Source organism: Ranitomeya variabilis, chromosome 3, assembly GCF_051348905.1.
Source record: "Ranitomeya variabilis isolate aRanVar5 chromosome 3, aRanVar5.hap1, whole genome shotgun sequence".
NCBI lineage: Eukaryota > Metazoa > Chordata > Amphibia > Anura > Dendrobatidae > Ranitomeya > Ranitomeya variabilis.
In genome coordinates this window covers 364,989,606-365,003,236 of record NC_135234.1, presented here as the reverse complement: position 1 = coordinate 365,003,236, position 13,631 = coordinate 364,989,606, and the positions used below count along the sequence as shown (strand labels likewise).

General features: G+C 41.1%; 1 protein-coding gene across 2 annotated transcripts in view; it reads left to right on the top strand.

The window, feature by feature from the left end:
- The window catches only part of RHCE (Rh blood group CcEe antigens), a 171,289-nt gene that overhangs the window by 90,077 nt on the left and 67,581 nt on the right, over positions 1-13,631 (top strand). For both annotated transcript variants that reach the window (XM_077295922.1, XM_077295923.1), the window contains exon 2: positions 8,930-9,116. In XM_077295922.1, coding sequence (XP_077152037.1) covers positions 8,930-9,116 — 187 coding nt within the window. The remainder of the gene's footprint in view (positions 1-8,929; positions 9,117-13,631) is intronic.

Here is a 13,631-nt window from a genome sequence, read left to right as displayed (position 1 = left end):
GTCATATGTTGTATGTACTGTTGTATGTCATATGTTGTATGTACTGTTGTATGTTATATGTACTGTATGTCATATGTTGTATGTACTGTTGTATGTTGTATGTACTGTTGTATGTCATATGTTGTATGTACTGTTGTATGCTGTATGTACTGTATGTCATATGTTGTATGTACTGTTGTATGTTGTATGTACTGTTGTATGTTGCATGTTGTATGTACTGTTGTATGTTGTGTGTACTGTTGTATATCATATGTTGTATGTACTGTATGTCATATGTTGTATGTACTGTTGTATGTTGTATGTACTGTTGTATATACTGTTGTATGCTGTATGTACTGTATGTCATATGTTGTATGTACTGTTGCATGTTGTATGTACTGTTGTATGTTGTATGCTGTATGTACAGTTCTATGTTGAATGTACTGTATGTCATATGTTGTATGTATTGTTGTATGTAATGTTGTATGTTGTATGTACTGTTGTATGTTGTATTACTGTTGTATGTTCTATGTACTGTATGTCAAATGTTGTATGTACTGTTCTATGTTGTATGTTTTGTTATATGTTGCATGTACGGTATGTCATATATTGTATGTTGTATGTACTGTATGTCATATGTTGTATGTACTATTGTATGTTCTGTTGTATGTTGTATGTACAGTATGTCATATGTTGTATGTTGTATGTACTGTATGTTGTATGTACTGTATGTGTGTATGTTTTTTTTACATTCAACACATTAGCCGGATGATGGGACTACTACTGTCCCATCATTGGCTAATGTGTCAATCACTGTCACTGTAGCAGGCATGGCCCGATGGGACTTGTAGTCCCATCGGACAATGCCTGCACGCACGCACATACACACACACCCAAAGACCCCCCGCACAACCCCGCAGACCCCCGGACAGCCCGCAGACCCCCGACAGCCCCGCACAGTCCCCCGACAGCCCCGCACAGACCCCCGACAGCCCTCCAGCAGCCCCGCACAGACCCCCGGCAGCCCCGCACAGATGCCTGGCAGCCCCGGCAGACCCCCGACAGCCCCGCACAAACCCCCAACAGCCCCACACAGACCCCCGACAGCCCCACAGATGCACCGGCAGACCCACTGACAGCCCGCAGACCCCGCCCACACACACATACACACACACAGTCACCACCCACACTCCGCCCACACACTTCCCTCCTCCCGATCTGCAGCGTTTCATCCACAGCTAAATCGCAGATCTTTTTTACATCTGCGGTTTTGATGCGGATGTGCCCGACTCAATGCAAGTCAATGGGTGCAGACACGCTGCATATCCGCACAAAGAATTGACATGCTGTGGAAAAAACAGCGCTGTGTTTCCGCGCATTTTTTTCCGCAGCATTTGCACAGCGGATTGGGTTTTCCATAGGTTTACATGGTACTGTAAGCCGCATGGGAAACTGCTGCAGATCTGCAACGTGTGGACATGGCCTTAGAATACACTGTGCAATGGGCATTAGGAATTAATAATTTTCATACAGTTGTGAAGTGAACCATCCTAATTAAAATGCAGGCAGTCCCTTTTACAACAAGGGGGACTGCAGAAAAAAAGGGGAAGTCTATTGTGTGTGGACAAAGAGTTATAGATTAGGACAGGAAAAGGTATTTTCAGAAAGTTGGAGCAAAGGTACTTGTGCTTACACATAGCAAAATGGAAGGGGCTTTGTCCACAGGAAATGCATCTTGAATTCAAGAGTGAAGTTATCACATAAGTTGGTTGGGAATTTCATGAAATCCTGAAGGGCTGAGGACATCTCATAACCCGGCCCACGTGAGGGGGGAGGGGGGTGGGGCGGTGGATATTGGTGTAACTCAGGTACTGATAAAAAAGATCAAGACAAATTATGATCTGTGTTCAATGCTGAGGAAGATATATACCAGTGTAGTCTTGATTCCGTTAACCAAATGTTTCAATCAGATTGCTTCCATTAAGCAGAATCATCTCTGTAAAAAGTTAATTTGTTTAGTTCTTCAATACAAAAAAGTGAAACTCATATATTATACTGAGTCATTGCAAACTGAGTGATTTATGTCAAGTGTTTATTTCTGTTAATGTTGATGATTATGGCTTACAGCCAATGAAAACCCCAAAGTCATTATCTTAGTAAATTACAATAATTTATAACACCAGCTTGAAAAATTACTTTAAAATCTGAAATGTTGGCCTACTGAAATGTATGTTCAGTAAATACACTAAACACTTGGTCGGTGCTCCTTTTGCATCAATTACTGCATCAATGTGGCATGACATGGAGGCGATCAGTCTGTGGCACTGCTGAGGTGTTATGGAAGCCCAGGTTGCCTGGAGAGCAGCCTTCAGCTCATCTGCATTGTTGGGTCTGGTTTCTCGCATCTTCCTCTTGACAAAACCCCATAGATTATCTATGGGGTTAAGGTCAGGCGAGTTTGCTGGCTCAAGCACAGTGATACTGTTGTTTTTAAATCAGGTATTGGTATTTTGGCAGTGTGGATAGGTGCTAAGTCCTACTGGAGAATGAAATTTCCATCTCCAAAAAGCTGCGCTGACTTTGGTCTTGACAGACATAGTGGACCTACACCAGGAAATTACATGGCTCCCCAAACCATCATGGATTGTGGAAACTTCACACTAGACCTCAAGCAACTTGGATTGTGTGCCTCTCTGCTCTTCCTCCAGACTCTGGGACCTTGATTTCCAAATGAAATGCAAAATTTACTTTCATCTGAAAATAACACCTTAGACCACTGAGCAATACTCCAATTCTTTTTCTCCTTGGCCCAGGTAAGACTCTTCTGGCATTGTGTATTGGTTATGAGTGGCTTGACACAATGAATGTGACACTTGTAGCCCATGTCCTGGATACGTGTGTGTGTGTGGAGGCTCTTGAAGCAATGACTCAAGCAGCAGTCCACTCCTTGTGAATCTCCCCCAAATTTTTGAAAGGCCTTTCTTAACAATCGTTTTAAGGCTGCGGTTATCCCAGTTGATTGTGCACCTTTTTCCACCACACTTTTTCCATCTCTTCCACCCAACTTTCCATTAATATGCTTGGATTCAGCACTCTGTGATCAGCCAGCTTCTTTAGCAATGACCTTTTCTGGCTTACCTTTCTTGTGGAGTGTGTCAATGACTACCTTCTGGACATCTGTCAAGACAGCAGCCTTCCTCGTGATTGTGGAGCCTACTAAAACAGACTAAGGGACCTTTTTAAACTGTTAGGAAGTCTTTGCAGGTGTTTTTTGTTACTTATACTAATTTACTGAGATGTTGACTTTTGGGTTTTCATTGGCTGTAAAAGCCATAATCATCAACATTAACAGAAATAATCTCTTGAAATAGATCACTCTGTAATGACTTTATATAATACTAGCTGAAGAGCCCGACATTGCCAAGGCATAGTAACTAACTTTGGTTAGTTATAGCAAATTATAATGATTATATTGCACATAAAAACATTTCATATTATATATTCAACACTACTGATTTGCAACACAAATTAACTAAATGATTACCCAAGTACTGATAATATTTTATTTTCAACTCATTCAAGAGCCTTTTGATAAACAACATTTTTGTTTTTTCCTTCCGATGCAAAGATGGACAGATTTTTGGCAGTTCCAACTCTTGAAAAGGTCATATAAAGTTGACCATGAGAAAAGCATGGAGATTGCAAATCGATCCCTACTACTTTCAAGGACTGTTCCTGAGCCTTGTTAATGGACATTGCAAATGCCAGTCGAACTGGAAACTGGAGGCATTTAAAATCAAAAGACAAATCAGATGGAATGAATGGAATACTTGGAATTAAAATGTCCTCTCCTTTGGCACATCCTGTCAAAATGGTTGCTTCAATTACCTGTATAAACAGGTTCTTATTCAAAAGTCTTGTTTCATTATACAGCTTTGGTGGATCTAAATTTCTCAACAGCAGAATAGGTGCTCCAGATTTTAGAAGGAATTTATGCGGGCTGTGTATCTAATCCTATCCTGTGTGATACTGTCTGCTGAGCTGTGTATCTAATCCTATCCTGTGTTATACTGTCCGCTGAGCTGTGTATCTAATCCTATCCTATGTGATACTGTCTGCTGAGCTGTGTATCTAATCCTATTCTGTGTGATATTGACTACTGAGCTGTTTATCTAATCCTATCCTGTGTATCTAATCCTATCCTGTGTGATACTGTCTGCTGAGCTGTGCATCTAATCCTATCCTGTGTGATACTGTCTGATAAGCTGTGTATCTAATCCTATCCTGTGTGATACTGTTTGCTGAGCCTTGTATCTAATCCTATCCTGTGTGATCCTGTCTGCTGAGCTGTGTATCTTATCTTATCCTGTGTAATAGTCTGCTGAGCTGTGTGTAATCCTATCCTGTGTGATACTGTCTGCTGAGTTGTGTATCTAATCTTATCCTGTGTGTTACAGTCTGCTGAGCTGTGTATCTAATCCTATCCTGTGTGATACTGTATGCTGAGTGGGCGGGGCTATGTGGAGTGGACGTGGATTGATACATGCGCACACACACACACATACATACACTCAGCTTTATATACACTCACCGGCCACTTTATTAGGTACACCATGCTAGTAACGGGTTGGACCCCTTTTGCCTTCAGAACTGCCTCAATTCTTCGTGGCATAGATTCAACAAGGTGCTGGAAGCATTCCTCAGAGATTTTGGTCCATATTGACATGATGGCATCACACAGTTGCCGCAGATTTGTCGGCTGCACATCCCAAAGATGCTCCATACAAGGCAGGATGGATCCATGCTTTCATGTTGTTTACGCCAAATTCTGACCCTACCATCCGAATGTCGCAGCAGAAATCGAGACTCATCAGACCAAGCAACGTTTTTCCAATCTTCTACTGTCCAATTTCGATGAGCTTGTGCAAATTGTAGCCTCAGTTTCCTGTTCTTAGCTGAAAGGAGTGGTACCCGGTGTGGTCTTCTGCTGCTGTAGCCCATCTGCCTCAAAGTTCGACGCACTGTGCGTTCAGAGATGCTCTTAGGCCTACCTTGGTTGTAACAGGTGGCGATTTGAGTCACTGTTGCCTTTCTATCAGCTCGAACCAGTCTGCCCATTCTCCTCTGACCTCTGGCATCAACAAGGCATTTCCGCCCACAGAACTGCCGCTCACTGGATTTTTTTTCTTTTTCGGACCATTCTCTGTAAACCCTAGAGATGGTTGTGAGTGAAAATCCCAGTAGATCAGCAGTTTCTGAAATACTCAGACCAGCCCTTCTGGCACCAACAACCATGCCACGTTCAAAGGCACTCAAATCACCTTTCTTCCCCATACTGATGCTCGGTTTGAACTGCAGGAGATTGTCTTGACCATGTCTACATGCCTAAATGCACTGAGTTGCCGCCATGTGATTGGCTGATTAGAAATTAAGTGTTAACAAGAAGTTGGACAGGTGTACCTAATAAAGTGGCCAGTGAGTGTATATAGATATGAGTTTCACTTTTAGCATTGAAAAACTGAAATAAATTAAAATTAAACTTTTTTATGATATTCTAATTTTGTGAGAAGCACCTGTATTTAACGGATTAAACCACATTTTGAAAGAAGGATCAGGTGAGTGCTGTTGTTTGTTCAATCATTGCAAGATTTGCGTGGAAACATCAGACCATTTGGGAACGCATTAATTTTGCTTGCAGGAGATTTCAGACAAACATTACCTGTAATTCCTTGATCGACACCAGCGGACGAAATAAATGCTTGCCTGAAATACTCTACTTTGTGGCGACCTGTAAAGATGTTAAAATGAACTTTAAATATCTGTGCCCAAATGCAAAACGATCGGTCAGCTGAGATATTCTCACATCAATTGCTGGAAATTTGAAACGGAAAGGTGCCGGTTGATCTGACCGCAGGAAGAATTTCGATGCCTCATAACTTCTGCAATTTAGTGACGTCAAAAGAAAAATTTATTGAAAAAGTATTTCCCAATATTCAAACCAATTATAAGAATCACGATTGGCTGAGTGAACAAGCTATTCTTGCGGCCAAGAACAAAGACGTCTACGAACTTAACAATATTATTCAGTCTAACATTCAAAGTGAGGCAGTCACATACAAGTCCGGCGACACTGTTGTGGAAGTAGATGAAGTGGGTAATTATCCAACAGAATTCTTGAATTCACTCGATCTGCCAGGGATGCCACCGCACATACTGCAATTGAAAATCAGAGTGCCAATTATCATGCTGCGCAATATCAACCAGCCAAAGCTTTGCAACGGCACGCGGCTTGCAGTAAAAAAAATGAATGAGCAACGTCGTAGAAGCAACAATTTTGACAGGACCTTTCAAAATGTGAAGATGTCCTTATTCCTTGCATTCCTATGATTCCAATGGATACACCATTTCAATTTAAGATATTGCAATTCCCAATTTGATTGGCGTTTGCAATCTCCATGAACAAAACTCGGCCAATCTTTAGAATTGTGCGGTTTAGATCTAGACACAGATTGCTTCTCACATGGACAATTATACATTGCGTGTTCTAGAGTCGTCAAACCAGACAATCTCTATATCTCCACAGACAATGGAACAACCAAAAATATTTATGCCCACAAGCATTGTAAAATTAAACATATTAGAAACATGCGTTTTCTCTTTTCTTTTTTTTCCATTTAATCAGACTGAGCCACTAGCAACAGCTAGTATTTTATAAAAATGAATTTGCTTTTCCATTGCCATATTCTGACAGCTGGAACTTTTTTTTTTTTGCTGAATGAGGCATATTAGGGTTTGTTTTTATGCGGGATGATTTAGTGTTTTCATTTATATCATTTTTTTTACAAATGACATTTTGATTACTTTTTGTTAAATTTTTTCTGTCAGTATAATGAAAGAGTGACATTCTTGACATGTTTTTTTATTACCTTTTTTTTTATTACCTCATAACATCACACTTTCATAGTTCGGGTTCGTTTCGGGACGTGTAGATGTGAGTAGGTAATGGGATGCAGTAACAGACAGGAGGCAGATCAAGGGTTAATGTTATTTTTACTTGAACGGGAATACTCCACACAGGGAGGAGAAAGGGGAGACAGGGGTTTGGCAGATGATATAAACACAATAGGTGTGCTGAGGGAGGTAACAAGGGCAACAAGAATAGCAACTGTTCATAAGGGTTAACTTATCAGTCTGACATCTTCCTGGCTGCAGAGTACTAGGTTCAAACGGTGGTGCCAACACTGTTTGCACGTGATGAATCCAGTGTCATCCTGTAGGCGTTGATGATCCGGTCCTGGTGGTGACGGTGAATCCTCAACACTTTGTGCGGGGTCCTGGGTCCAGAATTCGGGTTGCAAAGTGGAGTGCAGTCTCCAACACTGCCAAAGCTTGACGAAGCTTGGCAGAAGTATGTCGGTGAGAAAGGGAACAGTTCTCGGTGAGTCACCCATTCTTTCTTAGGTGGCACGCGCGCGGTATTTACTGACCTGTTACATTGGGTACCTTCAGCATTAATATTGCTTGCAGGAGATTTCAGACAAACATTACCTGTAGTTCCTCGATCGACAGCTGCGCACGAAATAAATGCTTGCCTGAAATACTCTACTTTGTGGCGACACGTAAAGATGTTAAAATGATCTATAAATATCTGTGTCCAAATGCAAAACAATCGATCAGCTGAGATGTTCTCACATCAATTGCTGGAAATTGCGAATGGAAAGCTGCCAGTGGATCTGACCTCAGGATGAATTTCGTTGCCTCATAACTTCTGCAATTTAGTGGCGTCAAAATTTTTTTTTACTGAAAAAGTATTTCCCAATATTCAAACCAATTATAAAAATCAAGATTTGCTGAGTGAACAAGCTATTCTTGCGGCCAAGAACAAATACGTCTATGAACTTAATATTATTCAGTCTAACATTCAAAGTGAGGAAGTCACATTCAAGTCCATCGACACTGTTGTGGAAGTAGATGAAGTGGTTAATTATCCAACAGAATTCTTGAATTCACCTGATCTGCCAGGGATGCCACTGCATGTACTGCAATTGTAAATCGGAGTGCCAGTTATCATGTTGCGAAATATCAACCAGCCAAAGCTTTGCATGCGGCTTGCAGTAATAAAAAATTAATGAGCAACGTTGCAGAAGCAACAATCTTAACAGGACCTTTCAAAATGTGAAGATGTCCTTATTCCTATTCCTTATTATGTCCTTCCTATGATTCCAATGAATACACCATTTCAATTTAAGAGACTGCAATTCCCAATTCGATTGGGAATTGCATATACGCACAATGATATAAACACTAATACACACACAAGTGTATACATTCAGATACACACACATTCAGATACACACACATTCAGATACACACACATACATACTCATAGACACACACACTCACCTAAATCAGATGTCACGCTGGGCAGATCACAGCTCCTGTCTCATCCTCCTGAGCTCTGCTCTCCTGTGACTTCTGCCCTGTGTGGTGTGGTTCTGCCCTGCAGATTTCAATCTCACATGAAATAAAAAAATAAAATTGATTAACCCCTTCTCGACATTATAAATTTACGCTTTTGTGTTTCCTGTGTGCACTCTAGGCTCCTGCACAATTCAATTCATGTAGTGTACCAAAGTCAAGCAGGAGGAGGCTGCGCTGGCTGGGAAATAAAGCAGAGCTTCAGATCTACCATAGCTCTTCAACCTTATTGGCATATCAATTCAAATGCTGATTTCTCAGTTAAGGAGTTGTGGGTTGGTCATGTTCAGGTATATATAGTTTCAGGCTTGAAATCCTGCTGACAACTGTACAGTAAGCAGTCTACCATGGTGTTTGCTAAGTAGATGCTAATGCAGTAGCTCTTATTTATTTGCAATATATCACTGAAAATGTATACTCAACTAAGTTATTTACTTATTTTATTTGTTTCTCTTGCATTTTTCCTCTTTAGAACTGCAAGATGTGAATGTCATGATTTTCCTTGGTCTCGGATTACTATTTGGATTCTTAAAAAAGTTTGGATTCAGTGGAATTGCGTTTAACTTTTTGAATGGAGTGATAGGATTGCAGTGGGCTATTATTTTAGATACCTTAATATTTAAGAATTCCACTGAAATACAAAACATTGGCATAAACAGGTATGTTCTGTCATGTGTTTAACACTTTCAAATGTGTCCCCTATAATGTATTACACTAGTGACAAAAGTACATAGATAATATATTTATGCAATTTGACTACCTACATTGGGCACGGAATTATTCAGTAGTAGGAAGTATTCAGATCCCTTTAAATTTTTCACTCTTTGTTTCATTGCAGCCATTTGGTAAATTAAAAAAAAAATCCTTTTTTTCTCATTAATGTACACTCTGCACCATCTTGACAGAAAAAAACAAATGTAGTAATTTTTGCAAATTTATTAAAAAAGAAAAACTGAAATATCACATGGTCATAAGTATTCAGACCCTATGCTGAGTATTGAGTAGAAGCACCCTTTTGAGCTAGTACAGACATGAGTCTTCTTGGGAATGATGCAACAAGTTTTTCACACCTGGATTTGGGGATCCTTTGCCATTCTTCCTTCCAGATTCTCTTCAGTTTTTCTTTTTTAATAAATTTGGAAAAATTACTACATTTCTGTTTTCTTCAGTCAAGATTGGGTGCAGAGTGTACATTGATGAGAAAAAAATGAACTTTTTTTTAATTAACCAAATGGCTACAATGAAACAAAGAGTGAAACATTTAAAGGGATATGAATACTTTCTGTACCCACTGTATCTATCTATCTATCTATCTATCTATCTATCTATCTATCTATCTATCTATCTATCTATAAAAAAGAAAGCCAAAAAGCAGCACAAAAAAGGTTTTTGGGCACAAAAGCCTCCCAGGCATGTACCAAAACTTGTAAATAAATCCAAAAAATTGAAGGCAGCACACCAGTAGGTTAAGTATTGGATTCCTTGAGAAAGGTCCACATTTTGGACTGAAATATCGCACTTGGGCCAATAAACTGCACTTGAATCTTTACCTACTTTTGTGCTACCTTAAATTTTTTGGATTAATCTATTATCAATCTATCTATCTACCAATATGTCACGGTTCACACCGTGCTGCCAACACTATGTCACGGGTCCCAACAATATGTCAGGGATCCCGGGGAGGATATCTTTATCGTCCCCACTACTCACATCAATTTGTAATGAATCGGGGTTGCTTTGGTTGCCCCTGTTTCCTTCTGAAGGGGATTAATCTATAACCCACTTCCCAGTTCCGGTTTGGAACTTTCAGCTCTCTGGCGCCCCCTTTACCCTCAGGTCAGACTAGGTACTGCACCTAGGGTAATTAGTCACCAGAAAGGCTGCCTGATATGCACTGGTTATTGGGCACACTGCAGTGAGGGCAATATAACTACTCCCACACAGGCAGGAACAATAATTATCAATGCTTTCGTCGCTACAAAGATTCCCAATCGCACAGAACAAGGTATGCTGCCACCAGCTCAGATTCCACCAAAGGTTAACGGGTCCAGAGCCAACCCAAATCAGTAGCGTAATTCACTTCAGAGGACGCACAGTTCGTTCATAGAGCAGGAAGAGACAGCTGGTAAATTATATGTTTTACTCCATAAACAGTTAGGCAGTGTTTACAAAGTCTAAAAGATATTACAAAGAAGACAAAATCATGTGTACATTGCAGATTACAAAAAAATAGGACTAACATTGGAAAGAGAACACTTGCAGGTCGTTTAGATCATTTTAGCTTGTGGCTGGCCATGTGCTATGGAGAAGAAAGGGTTTCGATATATCCAGATGCATGAGCACAGCTTTGCCGAGCTGTTGTTAGCTCGCTTCCTGGATCAAGACTGATAGCTTGTAAGCTTGCGAGCAGGGCCCTCACTCCTCTTGGTATCTGTTTTGATCTGTGTTTATTGTTATGCTGTAATGTCTATATTATTATTATGTATTATTTATCTATCTATTAAAATCTAAGAGAAAAGATGTAACAGTACAATAAAAGGGAATTTAGGGTGCAACGCCCTCCAAACAAATATCCATTTATAGAAGTAATATAAAAGGAAAAAAGCAGGCAGCACTACAGTAAATAATGAAAAAAAATTGACTTTATTAGTGCTACCTGCTTTTTCCTTATCTATCTATCTATCTATCTATCTATCTATCTATCTATCGTATATATTAGTCTGTGTTTTTTTTTCAGTCTCTCTAAGAAAATGTGTGCCATACACATGTTCCTTCCAACCACTTAGCCCCCCTTAACAGATTTTTTCACATCCTTTTAGCTGGAAGGGGTTTATCTGTAAGGGAAGAGATACTAGGCAACATGCTAACACTTCCATAGCAAGATTTTTGTTAATATTTCAAGCCCACAAATAAAAATATCAAAGTAGCACAGTTGTAGTAATTGCTCAGGTTTACCTTGAGTTATGGGTTATGCTGTGTCTCAATGGAGTGTTTAACTCAATGTCATGGGTGTGTCAAAGGCTGCAGACAGTCACACTGCATTTAGCTGCAGAAGGTCTCTGCATTTGACCTTGCAGACACCTTCTTAACCCTTCTGACTCTTACCCAGTGGCAACCTTTCTCCGGCTTTAATTGACACACCTGGACCTGGGTGTTTATAGACCCCCAGCCTGCTGCTGGGAGTTGCCAGTTATATTTCCATTTCCCTCTGTTGAGGGTTGGCACTATAGCAGTTGACTATCTCCCTCTTTGGTGTTGCTACAGGACGACTGTGTTAGGATAAAAGGAAGGAAGGATCCATCGATGGGCAGATGTGGCTAAAAAATAACTTTTATTGAAAAGTTAAAAAAATAAATAACAAACACATATTGTCGGGCACTAAAACACTGTTAGGAGAGCGACGCGTTTCAACCTAAGTCTTAGTCATGACGTCTGTGTTGCATCTCTGAGTCTACTCAAGATAAGTATTCCCCTTGTTTGTTTATCCCAACTGTCTTTAGTGATAGTGGTCATCGACTAGTGCTTACCCCGTCATTCCCTAAGTAGGGCTTATCGCCAGGGTCAGGCAGGGATTAGGTTCCTGCTTGGCGATAGGTACAGAACCTATATAGGGACATTTAGGGCAGTCAGTGTGACTTTAGATCTGCCTAGGGGTCTCCACTCCCCCCTTCCCTAGTGTTAGGCTCCCTTCCCCTCATCCGTTTGTGTTGCACTTAGTCTTTCCCACACTGTGCGTGATACTTCACGTGTTTTTTTTCCTTTTGTCCCTTGGTATTGATCTGGTCACATGGCTGACAGAGCAGCTATGCTGTCTGTCTCTGGAGGTGAATGACCTCCGATATGAGGTTTAGCAGCCGCTGTCACTGCTGATGTTGGGGTCTCTGCAGGTAGGCCAGTTCAACCTGAACCCAAAACAGGTTTTCCGGAAAGGACAAGTTTTTGTGTTTAAGGAAACTTGCAAACTTTATTTTAAACTTTGTGCTCACTCCTCCGGAAATGAAGAGCAGTGAGTCGGTATTGTGATCTCTCTACTACAGGGAGATCCACAGTCCTGGGCTTTCTCTTTGCCACAGGATTTGGTTTGTCTCCAGTCTGTGGAGGGATTTTTGGGGCTCTAGCCCTTATCCATGATGACCCTGACTGAGTCACCTTGGCTGAGTCCAGGTTGTGTTGCCTTCAGCAGGGGAATCGGTCAGTGGAGACGTACAGCTCTGAATTCTGCACATGGGGAACTGATACTAAGGGGAATAACCCGGCTCCCAGAAGTAAATTTCTTCAGGGCCACACTGAAAGGTTGAAAGCTACTTTGGTGGTATATGAAACCCCTGAGTCCTTGGAGTGCGCTATGTCGTTGGCTATACGTGTTGTCAGACGCCTTCGGGATAGGTGGGTAAGACCACCTTCTCCGGAGCCTTTTTTTGGGGGGTATTTCCCCTTTGCCAGGGAAGAAGTCTAGCCGCAAACCCATACAGGAGAGGGTGGAGGAACCCATGCACTTAGGGGGTGCCTCTGCATTGTACATTTCCTGAGATGTTTGCAAAAAAAATGGGGTGTGTTTTTTTTTGTGGAAAAAAGGGACATTTTATTGGGGCCTGTCCTTTGATGCCTAAACAAATGGAGACTCATTTAACCCTTGGTAATCTAGAGTGGAATAAGCAAGGGATGCATCTATTGTTAACCTGCAGTTCCTGGTTTATCCTGACAGCAGAGGTGGTGCTGGAGAGCAAAACCGAGGAGATTTATGTTTGTTGACAGTGGAGCTGGAGTCAGTATGGTTGATGCTGAGTTTGCCAGAACTCACAGGCTGATTTGCTGTGCTTTAGCTAAGCCCATTCCCATCTTCGCCATTGACTTAGCGCCACTTGCATAGAAAGCTCTCACTTAAATTTTACAGAATATAAGACTGAGGGTGGGGTCGGTTCATTCTAAAATAATTCCTTGCTATGTCCTGGATGGTCTTCCCACCCCAATTGTATTGGGTCTTCCCTGGTTGGTGAAACATAATCTGTTGGTGGATTGGCAATCCAGGGAGGTCATTGAGTGGGAGGATTACTGCCAGGAGAACTGTTTAAGGATTTAATTGCAGAAAGTCTGGAGAAGGGACACATGAGACTCTCATCTTCGCCTGTGGCGACAGGGTTCTTCTTCGTGAAGACAAAAGATGGCGGTCTACG